Below are 12,728 nucleotides of genomic sequence, written 5' to 3' on the forward strand. Positions count from 1 at the left end.
AAATTGGCATAAATGATATTAATTCATAAATTATCAAATTTAACACGACAATTTTAATGATATGATACAAAAACAAGCTAAAAGCTTATATAAATTTAGCTTCATATATTTACTTTGTGATATTTCAAGAATCTATTTTTACATAGTAATGGTTGATATTTCAAGAATCTATTTTTTACATAGTAATGGTTGATATTTCAAGAATCTATTTTTTACATAGTAATGGTTGATATTTCAAGAATCTATTTTTTACATAGTAACGGTTGATGGTAAATGTTTCATGATGAAAAAAGGAGAGAGAAATGGTGTTTAACACCCACTCAACACAAACTAGATAATTTCGGGACTAACATATGGTTCAATTTTATTTCAATAATTCTATTGCACGTATGGGTCTTTAGTAGTGAGAGGAAACTGGAGGACCCAGAGAAAACCCACACGGTTGGACAGGCGATCCTTCTCCTTCTCAAGTACAACCGGGGAATCGAAACCACGCCAGTTGACTCAATGACAGACCTTATGATACAGCAGGCACATGCTAACATTTCGGCTATCCAACCCCCCTAATTCTAAATAAATAATGTATATAAATAAATAGTGACAAATAAATGAGTAATAGTCCAGTCTAATTGGTTAATTAAAATGATTAGTAGTTAATTGAATTGTTTATTAATTTTTATAAGGGAACAGGTTTTTACATTTTCTACACCAGTTCTCCAATCCCATTCAGATAACCTGAATAAAATATTGTTATAACTGCATATAAAGGTGTTTATAGATTTTAATGAACAGGGACATATCTTCATACTTACTGCCACACTGCACACTGTCTGCCAAGCTACTACAAGAGTGTCTATTGTTACATTTCATAGAGAACCCCCTGGTACTTGGATGATACACACCCCTCGTTTCCAACATTTCTATACTAAGCAATCAGAAAATAATAATTATAAAAGCAATCTACTTACCAAATATTTAAATCTATTGAGATCAAGGGTGTTTTCTTCCTGTGTATCTTTAAATAAAAAAGTAACAATCATTACTCCTGGTATATCAATTTTAAATGGTCACCTAAATAAATGACAAGTGGTATCAGGTGTTCTAAAAACACCTTGCACACCCTTCATGTTTTGCACATCCCACTAGATACTATCAGTACTTACTGTTAAAGAGAGAGACCGATTGGACTATCCGATTAAGATTTCAAGAGCAGGGACAGAAGCTACAGGCTAAGTTTTTTTTGGTTTTTTGAGACAAATAAATTACAAAAATTGTTACCTATCCAGTTATTAAGAACTAGGACATTGTCCAATTAAAAACCAATAAATCTTAAAACAATTCCTGATACTTACAATGGTGTGTACAATAAATATATAATAAGGCCACACCAATTCGATTTTCTGTTCTTTGAGAACATCTATTAAAATTGTTCTTATTTCTTTAGGAAAAAGACTAATTTAAAAAACTAAAACTACTTTGTTACACTGTTCAAAAGCTTTTAGTTCCAAATATTTTAATCTTGAAATTTAAACTTAATATCATTTTTCATTATCTATTTTTGAACTATTATAGCAAGAACGGCCAGCTTTTTATCGAAATCTTACATAATGCATTTTTAAAAATAAATACCTGGATTACTTGAAACTTCATATTTTGATTGGCCCACACTTGTTTTTATACCCTGAAGACTCTGTAAAAATCCTGAAATTACAAAATTAATCAAATCATTATATACTACTGAAATGGAGTTTAACCTCCTACTTTTCTGCACTGTCTGGGATTAATGAAGACAGCCTTAGGCCATTCAGTGGGCTATGAAATAAATATTGCCCAGACACTGGCGTTCAGCCTACTCTTATTTCCAATTCAATCTGTCAAGGGAACTTGACTGTTCGTCCCATCCAAACGACTTCCCTTGTCCTAGCCAGGCTATATACTAATGGACAATGAACATGCATACAACATGTTTTGCTCATAAGAATTATGCAATTCCAGTTAATAAGAATATGGCCAAAGATGGTAATTACATTAAATTTAAAATTTGAAATTTCTTCATAGAAAATAGTCTCACCTTCTGTCATCATAATTTGTGGCTTAGATACCAGAAACCTAAGTACCTGTATAAAACAAATACTTATAAATTAATTTTCTACTATTAAGATTTTTATGTGCCTCTAAATGAGAGTTCATTAACAAAGGATTCTATATTTCTGTCTTTATTAATATCTCTGAGCACTCTCAACGACCTATTTTTAAAAACTAAACTCCCTAGACCCGGTGAAGAATCAAATCCCAACTTCAGCAATAAGTAGTCATATTCATTTTTTTTATATATACATTTACAAGGTTTGTAATTTCTTTCATGTAAATTTTACATATTAGATTACTGTACCTTAAGTTTTTTCGGGTCTTTTTTATCCACTTTTAATTCTGTGAATACACTGACAGACACCTCTGCTAAACATGGCTGACTTGTGGAATCCTGGAAGTATCAGAATTAAGAGTTTGACGAATCAGACAAAATAATTCTAATAGTTTAAATTTTTAAATACAGATTTAAGAACTAATATTTTTTTTGATTAAATTCTTGTTTTCCTAAAAAAAGTATCAGTCAATTTAATCAGATATTAAATCGATTTCTATGCCTACATGCATCTCTTATTTGTAGTTTAGCTTATCTATTTTATATCTGCATTTACTTTTGTAAAGTGCACATGGAAAGTTAATCATCAAAGTTGTGCTCTATAAAAATGAACAATAACAATAATAATTATTATTATAAATAAAATGCTGACTTACAGAAATGCCTTCTTGAGATTTTAAAGCCTTACATGTGACACCAGATAGATTTAATGCCAAATCTAAACTGAAATAAAAAGCACATGGATGATTATTAATTTTTTCTCTGTGAAGTTATTTACTGTTCTTCAGTAATTGTAGCAGTAATATTGATGTTATTCAAGTTTTATCTATAAAGTTATTATCTTCAGCAATTGTAGCAGTAATTTTATTAAAGTTTTCTCTATAAAGTTATTTACCTATCTATAGTCACACTGATCAGCAGTGAATATTCGCTAGGCCAAAAATAATGAGCAAAAAAAATTAACTTTCTTCCTCCGACAAATTAAATTCTAAAACATTTTTTTTTTATGTATTAGAAAAATAAATAAAGACGTTTAAAGTATTTGTAGGTAAAAATTATTTCCTATTTAGTGTAAATGGGTATTAAAATGAGTAAAAGGCAGCATTCTACGCGCCACTGAGCCAATGATTGACGTCGCGTGATTTGACGTCACACGTTCAGGCAGTCATCTTTTACAGAGATATTAGAAGACTTTTGTAATCCTCTGTGAAACAGATTGATCTATAGTAGGCCTAATTGTTTCCACTATTATGTTATTTACCTATGTTCAGAAATTGTAACAGTAATTATATTCAATTTTGTTCTATAAAATAATTCACCTATCTTCAGTAGGCCTAATTGTTTTTTCTATAAACTTATTTACCTATCTTCAGTAATAGTAGCATCCACACTGATATCTTGTCCTTCAATGTGTATCAAACTATCAGGTAACATTGTCTTTAATAACATCACTGTCAGCTTCTCCACTCGAAATCCCAGAAATTGTACATAATGTAGCCATTTAGATATTCTTTCCACTTCTTCATTATGTGCAGTCGTAGCAGCATCTCTTGGACTCCTTCCTGGAGAATCTCTGTCTCGCCCTGACTCCACATTTTCTATGTTGGCCTGAATGCGCACCTCTTGAAAACAGAAGACCAGTGGTTTTCTGATAATTTGGAGAGAAAAAAAGTTTAAAGATGCATTATATAAGATTTAGATAAAGACCTGGTCATTCTTGTTATAATAGTTCAAAATAAATAATGAAAAATTAAAATTTCATTCAAATTACTTTACTCTAAGCGAAGCTATGAGTGTTGGAAGATGTAGAGTAGATTGTTTATTGTCATAGCAACAGTACTGGACAAATGAGACCAATTCTCGATTATCCATTTTATCAGTAAATTTTTAAACCTTGTGGGCATTCTAATCCATTGAAATCTTTGCCATCCGATGGTCTATAGAGTTGATTACGGGCTTGTCATGTTAATAAATGTCTAAATAATAGTTAATATAACATTTAAATCCAAAATAAAGACAGATTTAGTACTTCAATATTCGACTCTGACATATTAAAGTGTTTTAAATGATAGTAAATGGTATATGTGTAGGAGAAGCAAATTATTTTAAACAGAGACAAAAAGCAAATTGGATATTAGAGCATATTTAGCAAATACTAACAGAGAAAACAGGGGTTTTTTTGCCACTAAAAAACAGCTACTTTTTGGGAATAAGATTCCATAAATTTTTATTGCAGTAATTAAGTTGACAAGAAAACCCAAGAAATGACATATAACTGCGGGATCAAACTGTCATCTTGTGTAGCATTCTGCACATAGAGATCCATCTACTTCATTCCTTGAGAATAGATCTCTACCCTAAATGACGGCCATATCAAAAATTAGTATACTGTTTTGTAATGTGTTTCTACGCCGATTCACATCTGTGATACACACAAAGACTAAATAAACTTTATTAAATGGAAGTAGGATAAATACTCAACAAAATTCTCAAAGAAGGCCTGTAGTTTGTGTTTTCGACTAAAATCGTCAATTTAGGACTTAAAATGTTGGTCAACTAGCTTAATGTCTGTTCTCAAGAATAGCACTGCAGACAGACAGCTTAAGTTTAGTATGTTTGCATAGATGACAGACATGTGATCCACCTCAAGGTCAATTAGCTAAATATACAATAACAATCACAATTTACTTATACTTTCAAAGGTAACAGTTAATACACGATATTTGGCATTATCATAGTTGTGTCATCTCATGTACAAGGCAGGATATGCATATTACTTTATTTTGAATGCCTGATGACATTTTCTAGTAGGCTAATTTTAAAGGTATTTGCTTCCTGATATCTAGATTTAGTTTCAGTACTGAATGCTTTAATGTTGAAAATTTGTTTTGCATTTGAACATGGAAAACAACTGTTATGTATATACACACAATCATATGTTGGATAACAATGAATGAATTAATGCAGTAAGTTGATCTTCACCGAAATATCCACAAGTTATACTAAGTGGTTGTTTTCAATATAAATATGTTTTGTGTTGTGTCATGTTAACTTTAACATTAAAATGTTAGATTTCATAATGTCTTATTTCTTTACATATGTGTAATTCAAGAGGTCATACTACTTACCTTATTTCAGGATTAACAAAACAGCTAGACAACCATACTTGACCAATTTCCTGTAAACAAAATTTCAGCAGATGTTACATTTAAATAGAATAGAAAAAAACAATAGGTGTCTTCTTTGGTTATTAAGGAAGGCAGCCAAGAGAGATGTTTTATTGCTTTTAAATCATTTGTTAAATCCAATTAATCATTTGCATTTTCCGGACATTATATATTCCATAAACAGCTTAATCCATGCTAAAATGTACTTAAATTGATCATTAAAGTAGCCAAGTGTTTAACTCAGTATCATCTACAGTCTTCAATATTGTAAACACGACTTATTGGTCAATTTAAATCAACATTGATGTTGTTATCTTACCGTGAAAAGATGAGCTTCTGGTAGCTAATGATTAAGACACAATGAAAATTTTAAAATTGGCACGGGATTCGGGCGCAAGAATGCTTTTCAAGCAACAATTTGTAATGAAGCGATTCAATGAATGAGGCTTCCCACAAGGGAAGACTACCTGAATAGACGGGAATAACCAGACAGCAAAGACTGCCATCCAGTTTGCACTCTTGCAGTATTTTGCTGAACACAACTTAGCCTATTAGAAATTACAGTAAATACAGAAATGATTGAATGTAAATCAGTTTATATACAATCATATTACATTATTATATGCGCTGTGACCCATTTGTGTCCATTTCTAGTTGCCAAAGAATAGAGATTTAGCTCCTTTAACATATGTCTAAGAAACTAAGCTAAATTATCAATGGTAGATAATCTTTTGGCTAGAATTTTAAAATGTACAAAACAGTTATAGGTGGTGCTGGCTTGTTTATATCATATGCAGAGGTCGTAGAATGTTGCAAAATTTTCAATTCGGCACATCTAGGTACTTAATGACTGACATTCAACCATTTTTGGACTGATATTCCTGCTAAGAGATTCAAGTTTCAAAATTTCTCCAATTTTGATGACAATCAGCAGCTTTATAAGCCTTTGTTGACTTTATTACGCAGTGGAACTTCATTTACAAACAACTAACAAGAAGTGTAGCAGATCACATCATAACGAATTTATGCTACTCACTGATAGAAATGAAATGAAATGAGGTCTAAAAGAACACTTGCATGTTGAAATTCGAAATGAGTAGGCCATAGTGCTGCTGCCTGTGCATATGCCCATCTTCATTAGCCCAGTCAGTGCAGAAAATTAGGAATTTAAATTTATGTGCACGGCAATGTCTACAAGGGACCTCAGGTTTCTGTTCCATCCCAACAATTAGATACCGGGAGTTAGTCCGAAACTTTGTGGTTAGCGAGCCAGTATCTTAGTCATTGAGCCATTGGGTCACTGATGGAGAAATATTAATAAAACAGAAGAACAAAGAACTTACTACATTTAGACCTCTCTTGATAACAGCTTGTACATTTCCAAATCTAAATAAACCGATCTGTCCTACTTTAACTTGAACATCAAGGTAACGTTTCAGACACCATTGAAAAAGCCAGGCTACCAATCTGTTAATAAAATTATTTCTTAATAAAATAAGCTTATTATCTGTTAATGAAATAAGCTAATAACCTGTTAATAAAAAAACAACTTACCAATAGGTAATAAGAAAAGCTTATAGCCTTGTTTATCAAAAAAAAAGAGATTACATTTTGGTAATAAGAAAAGCTTAGAACCTGTTAATAAAGTAAGCCTAATAGTAATAAGAAAAGTCTAGAACCTGTTGATAAAATAAGCTTACAAATAGGTAATAAGAAAAGCTTATAACCTTGTTAAGTTAACTGTAGACACAGTCTAACTTTTGTATAGGGGCTAGGTTTAAGCTGTTAGATCAGTGATTGGACTTTCAAAAACTAAGTTAGCCTTAAGTTATTTCAAATATGTTATTCTAAAAAGGATAAAATATCATTGACCTTTACATTCAACTCTAGTCATTGAAAAATTGTATATGTATATGTTTTTGAAAACATTGGCTTTAATATGCCCACATTTAACATGGACATATACTTTTGTTACGTCCACACTTAATATGGACATATACTTTTGTTACGTATATACCTTGGTCATTTCCATTTTGGCGGGAACGTTTTAGGCACTACTATTCTTGTCAGATTTTTGGTCAGATCTGCAGGAATTGTGAGATGGAAGAACCCCATTGAAATGTAAAATTATTGATGGTTTGGACATAGGCACGATGAATGTTAGGGTGGGGGCAGAACCTGAAATGGCCAAAAAATTTGGGGGGCTACTGACGGCGGGGCCCATCATCTGTGAGAGACGAAGGAGCAGAGCTTACTGTGTAGGACTAACAGCCCCCCCCCCCCCCCAAGAAAATTTGGAACATTTGGCGACCCCACAAACGCGTTTTCCTGCTATTCCAGGACATAAATACATCAACCTGAAAGTGGTCTAATATAGCCTAACTTAGGTGGCTGACCCGAGTTATAATCATCCAATCAATCGTTTATAGTCCACAGAGATAGGTCCGTTGGAAGAAAATTTTGAAAATTTAACTGCAGCAAACACGTTTTGCTGCTATTCGAGCCCATGAATACAGCAACTTCAATGTGGTCCAAAATAACCTAGTCCAGGTAGTTGACCTGAATCCCAATCAATCAATTGTTGCAGGGTATGGGCGCTGGAATAGCAGTAACTTTAAAGTTTCCAATCGGATTGCAACCGAAATCCCACTCTATGCCGATTTGAATTCCAACCATCCAATCTGACTTTTGCAGCTGCATTCACAAATAATAACCGATGCCCGAAAAAAGTCACACAAAGTAGAGTGGCTCCTGACAAAATGTTTTAATCCACAGTCAATTCAGTGCAAATTCGTGGTATTCAATTAAAAGAAAAGTAAAATTAGTGTTTTATTAGATTTTGGGCACTTTATTTTGCCAACTAGATGAAATAATAATTTTTGTTTTGACTTTACCTGTCTGCCCGAATAGTTAGATTGCTCAAAAGTTTGGGGGTACCTGGCCCCCTCTACCACCCTGGCTTGTAAGCCTATGAGTTTTGACTTAAAGTTGCTAAGTCTCTAACTCAATATCATCCAAAATCTTCAACATTGAAAAGACGATTTATTTGTCAAATTAAATCAACATTCATGTTGTGATCTTACCGGAAAAAGATGGGCTTTTGATATCCAATATTTAAGACAAAATAAACATTTTACTATTGGTACACGAATCGTGTACCATAATGCACTTCAACCCCAGTTGTATCAAGAGACTCAAGGGACGAGGCTAGACACATTGCACCAAATAAAACGGCGTATGTAGACTGGAATAACCAGACGCTAGAAATTTGCACTCGCTTGAGACTGCTGGCGTATTTCGCCAAACATAACTGATTTTGAAATTGGAGTAAAAACGGAAACCATTGAATGTAAATCAGTTTATATACATTCATATTACAGTATTATATGCGTTGCGACCCACTTTTGTCAATTTCTAGGTCCCAAATGTTAGCAATTTAGCTCCTTTAAAATGTCTTAGTTGAAATTTTTCATTAGGCCATAAAAGAGGAATCCAACCAACATTCATAATATTTTGTTTGTAAATCACAGATAATATCTGACGATGAAAACAGTGTTAGTGACTCTTTTGTTTATATACTTTAATATTTATCGAGTGACAAACACTTCCGTATCGGATCCTTCGATCCATCGTTTTCATATTCCTGTTGGATGTGGATTCTACACGAGTTTTGAATGTTATGCTACAAAGTTTTGATTCTAAAAGCTTGCAAACTTGATAGAAGACAGTGTTCTATATCTATGAATTTTATTAATCCTTGGTGGAAATGTTCATCAAATATATAACATAGTTTTCTGTTCTACCCTTATTAGGGAGCCTGATAAGCCCATGTCAATGTTCATTAATAACACAAGGTATCAAAATCTCCTTTTCTTTTTTTTTTTTAAATCATTAAATTTTTATATGACACAAAAAAGTGATGGGCCTTGGCTGCATTGTCATAAAGATATAACATAGTAGTATAATCATATCATTTTCTGTATTCAAAAAATTTCCCTTTAATTACAAAGGGACAGTCTTATTAAAAACATTGTGTATTATTTAGCAGGGGTTATATAATATATGCACTGTGAGATATTGGGAAATAAATACTCTTATAATACACAGAAAACAGTGTGTATTGAACACTTTGTATATCATAATGTGTGGTTTATTTATTAATTAATGGACCCATATTGCACTGATTGAATTACCCAATTAATAAGTTTTTGAGTTGTTTTTTTACTTTGTTCATTTATACCTTAATTAAAGGGGCATTATGGGAGATTAGATAAAGAGCTGACAGTTCTCGCTATAATAGTTAAAGAATATGCTGAACCGAGCTATTAGAGATTGAATTTTAGGCTTAGCCTCAATCATCATTACTAATGTCAGTACGATAAAAAAAACAAAGTCTTGATTATCCATTTTGACGTTAAATCATCCATCACAAAATGTATTTAAATCCAGTAAATATCGCAAGCTAGTGATGGCATCAAGAGTTGAGTTTAGTCTAGATTTATAGTTAATTGATGTCTAATTAATATTTTAGATAACATTTCAGGCTCAGGCATAGGCAGATTTAGCTCTTGCATAATGTATGTTTCTTTAACTTTGTTTTTGCTTGCAAAACCATTATTTAATACATACTGAAATGTATACCCAGTCTGATTGATAATCCTTTTTAAAAATTCAATGCTGTGTAAGAAGGAGAAATATTAATAATTTTAATTACCGTTCCTATTACAATTAAAATAAATATTATATTTATTTTTACATTTTATTTTTACATTTTTTTCCAAAAGCTATTAATTTAATGGTAGTTAAATTATGAAGTTCAATGAGTTAAAAGTTAACTTTGTTTCAATGGGCGAATTCAATTTCTAAATGGGAAGTTTTATTGAACTACCGGTGAGTACTTTAGTTTAGTACTTCCCATTTACACATCTTTTATGGTGTGGTCTTCCTTTCCTAATGTATATTTATGTTATCTACAAATTATATTAAAAAAAAACTTGATAAACTCCATTTAGAAGCTTCATGATTTCAGATAAAATTGCCTTTTTTTGGCACATTCTTTAATTATTAAAGTTTAAGACTGGAATTATTTGGTCAGTTCAAAGGTGGAAAACAATCTTCTTTGATTGGTTAATAAAACTCTGTTCTGCATCGGTGGTCAGATTAACACCTTCCTTATGTGTGTGTAATCAACACCATCGTACCGCCAGTATGCAAGCCAGTGGCAGTGGCAATGCACGTCTTGGCATAACCGAGTAAAAAAAGTAAAAGTAGGCTAAATTGTTTCGGAAAAAAATCTGTCACTTATTCATTCAAAACAACTCGTTTAGTACCTCGTAATAGCCCACAGAGCCACGAAGACATACAATACTGTCCAGATATAATTTGGCATAATACTTCATAAAGACATAACAGTAACCATCAAACATGTCCCGATTAAATGTCACGAATAATAAATTGTATGAGCTGCAACAACACCGACATCTCCACTTCCATGATGGGTAAACATGCAAAGATGTGGGTCGAGACAAGTCACGTGGCTATTATAAGCCAATCAGATTTAGATAACCTTGCCGCTTCCCCGTTTTGCCCGTCCGCTTACTACCATACATCAGAGAATCAAAGTCGCCATCTTAGCTGCTTGTAAATTTGTCAAAATTAGTGGAATTTTATATAATCTGATGCTCTAGCGGAAAATTTGGATATAATTGGACGGTTTTATAATATGGAGTGACCATGAGTCACCCAAATCCTTCTGGAAACGGCTGTTCGCTGGAGGACTGCTACACAAATCTCTTCGCTTTGGTAAGTTTTGGGTTTAAATTTGAAGTATCTGATCATTGGATGGCCTATTGTTAGTGAAATGGCCATCAATACACTTGTTGTTTGTTTGTAAAATTCCACCTGGCTTCATTTTGGCTATAGCTGTGTTGATAAACAGCACCGTCTTTTTTATACAGAAGCTAAAATGTAACCGGTTTATATAGAATCGTTTTAGATGTCGGTGTAATTTTGGGGTCAAGAGTGAGAAAACGAGACTTGGTTGTGACTGTTATTTAGTTTATTCACGTCACTGTCTCCAGAACTCGATGTCTGTTGACCGCTTTCACAGCTTGAAAAGCGAGAAACACGAGAAAGACTGTTTGTATATAGCTGACAACCGTAATATGAGCAGATGAAAACCTAAAATTATTATAATTGATGGCTTTATTGATTTTATTGTCAAAATTGCGTGTTACATGATTTGTGTTGTGTGTATTTTGCAGACGGATTTGTGTGGGATTCGTTGGCGGAAGTTGACCCCTGAACCTGATTCACTGAAAATAGACCCTTTGGATGACCCAGTCTTGGTGGCATATTCAAAATGTGTTCGATCTGACATTTTGAGTGTTTGGAGGAGAGTTCCCGCAAGAAATACTGACAATAATAGCCATCACCATCATCATCATCATCACCCCCCTCCTCCACCTCCTCAGCAAGATCAACTGTCCTTTAGCAAGGAGTTATGGATATTTTGGTATGGTGATGAGCCGAAGGGTTTGGCAGATATTATCTCTACTGGACTCGCAGGTATGTGTACAATATTACAGTAAACTTACGCTTCAAATGTATTGAGCCAAAAATGCTGACATCAGTGTGTTATTGCAAGGGTTCAAGAAGTCAGCAACTGTTAACTACAAATTTCTAATTTGCTGATACCTTGAAATTAATGCGAAATAAATTAAAGGACAATTTATATCACTTTTGTCGTTTCATAAATTATTTACATGTATCACCAGTCATTGGTAGATAGGTGCCTAAATTCAGAGGAACAAAATAACCCTTGCTAGTTGAATATTTTCATGGCCACCCCCGGTTTCAGAAGGCCTGAAGGCCTATTGAAATGATGGCTAACATTGGTAGAGACTACAGGTAGCCAAATTCAGAGGAAATATTAACACTGGTTGACAGAATTTTTTCATGGCCATCCCCCAGTTCTAGAAGACTGCTGAAATGATGGCTGTATAGTTATTGTCTTATGAGCCATCCATTACAGTCCAAGGCTTTTGATCATTTAATGCCCATAATCTATGAATCTGAGCTTTAAATGGTAGCCTATCGTTGATTATTATCACAATGACATACCTCTTAATTGCAAACGATACAACCACCCACCAACCCTGAGCTGCAAAATTTGATTTTACGTTTGCCAAAACATTGGGCTTTTCTTTCTTTTTTTAAAAAAAAAAAAACCCAAAACAACTATGGCTTTGTCACATTAGTTCTAGCCATCACTTCTCTTAAATTCTTGTTTTAGTCGCTAAGGAATGATTTTGAACCTCTTGATTGCTTTATGACAGGTGGAAGATGTGCAATGATTGGAAAGCTATATGATAAGCAATAAGAAGTGTTCATATTCACAAGAAACATAAGACTGCATG

The 12,728-nt window shown here is 33.1% G+C and overlaps 2 protein-coding genes across 6 annotated transcripts in view; one reads left to right on the plus strand and one right to left on the minus strand.

Annotated features, from left to right (window-relative positions):
- The window catches only part of LOC126823639 (protein hobbit), a 52,002-nt gene extending 41,176 nt beyond the window's left edge, over positions 1 to 10,826 (minus strand). The window contains exons 1-9 of the mRNA XM_050552596.2: positions 10,641 to 10,826; positions 6,654 to 6,777; positions 5,272 to 5,321; positions 3,507 to 3,791; positions 2,800 to 2,866; positions 2,393 to 2,482; positions 2,072 to 2,117; positions 1,630 to 1,701; positions 969 to 1,015 (exon numbers count right to left, since the gene is read on the minus strand). Coding sequence (XP_050408553.1) covers positions 969 to 1,015; positions 1,630 to 1,701; positions 2,072 to 2,117; positions 2,393 to 2,482; positions 2,800 to 2,866; positions 3,507 to 3,791; positions 5,272 to 5,321; positions 6,654 to 6,777; positions 10,641 to 10,699 — 840 coding nt within the window. The 5' untranslated portion in view covers positions 10,700 to 10,826. The remainder of the gene's footprint in view (positions 1 to 968; positions 1,016 to 1,629; positions 1,702 to 2,071; positions 2,118 to 2,392; positions 2,483 to 2,799; positions 2,867 to 3,506; positions 3,792 to 5,271; positions 5,322 to 6,653; positions 6,778 to 10,640) is intronic.
- Positions 10,827 to 10,897: 71 nt separating this feature from the next.
- Positions 10,898 to 12,728, plus strand: part of LOC126823351 (mediator of RNA polymerase II transcription subunit 13) — a 41,127-nt gene continuing 39,296 nt past the window's right edge. For all 5 annotated transcript variants that reach the window (XM_050552141.2, XM_050552142.2, XM_050552143.2 and 2 more), the window contains exons 1-2: positions 10,898 to 11,112; positions 11,574 to 11,877. In XM_050552141.2, coding sequence (XP_050408098.1) covers positions 11,044 to 11,112; positions 11,574 to 11,877 — 373 coding nt within the window. In that variant the 5' untranslated portion in view covers positions 10,898 to 11,043. The remainder of the gene's footprint in view (positions 11,113 to 11,573; positions 11,878 to 12,728) is intronic.

This window comes from Patella vulgata, chromosome 6 (assembly GCF_932274485.2).
Source record: "Patella vulgata chromosome 6, xgPatVulg1.2, whole genome shotgun sequence".
NCBI classification, from domain to species: Eukaryota; Metazoa; Mollusca; class Gastropoda; family Patellidae; genus Patella; species Patella vulgata.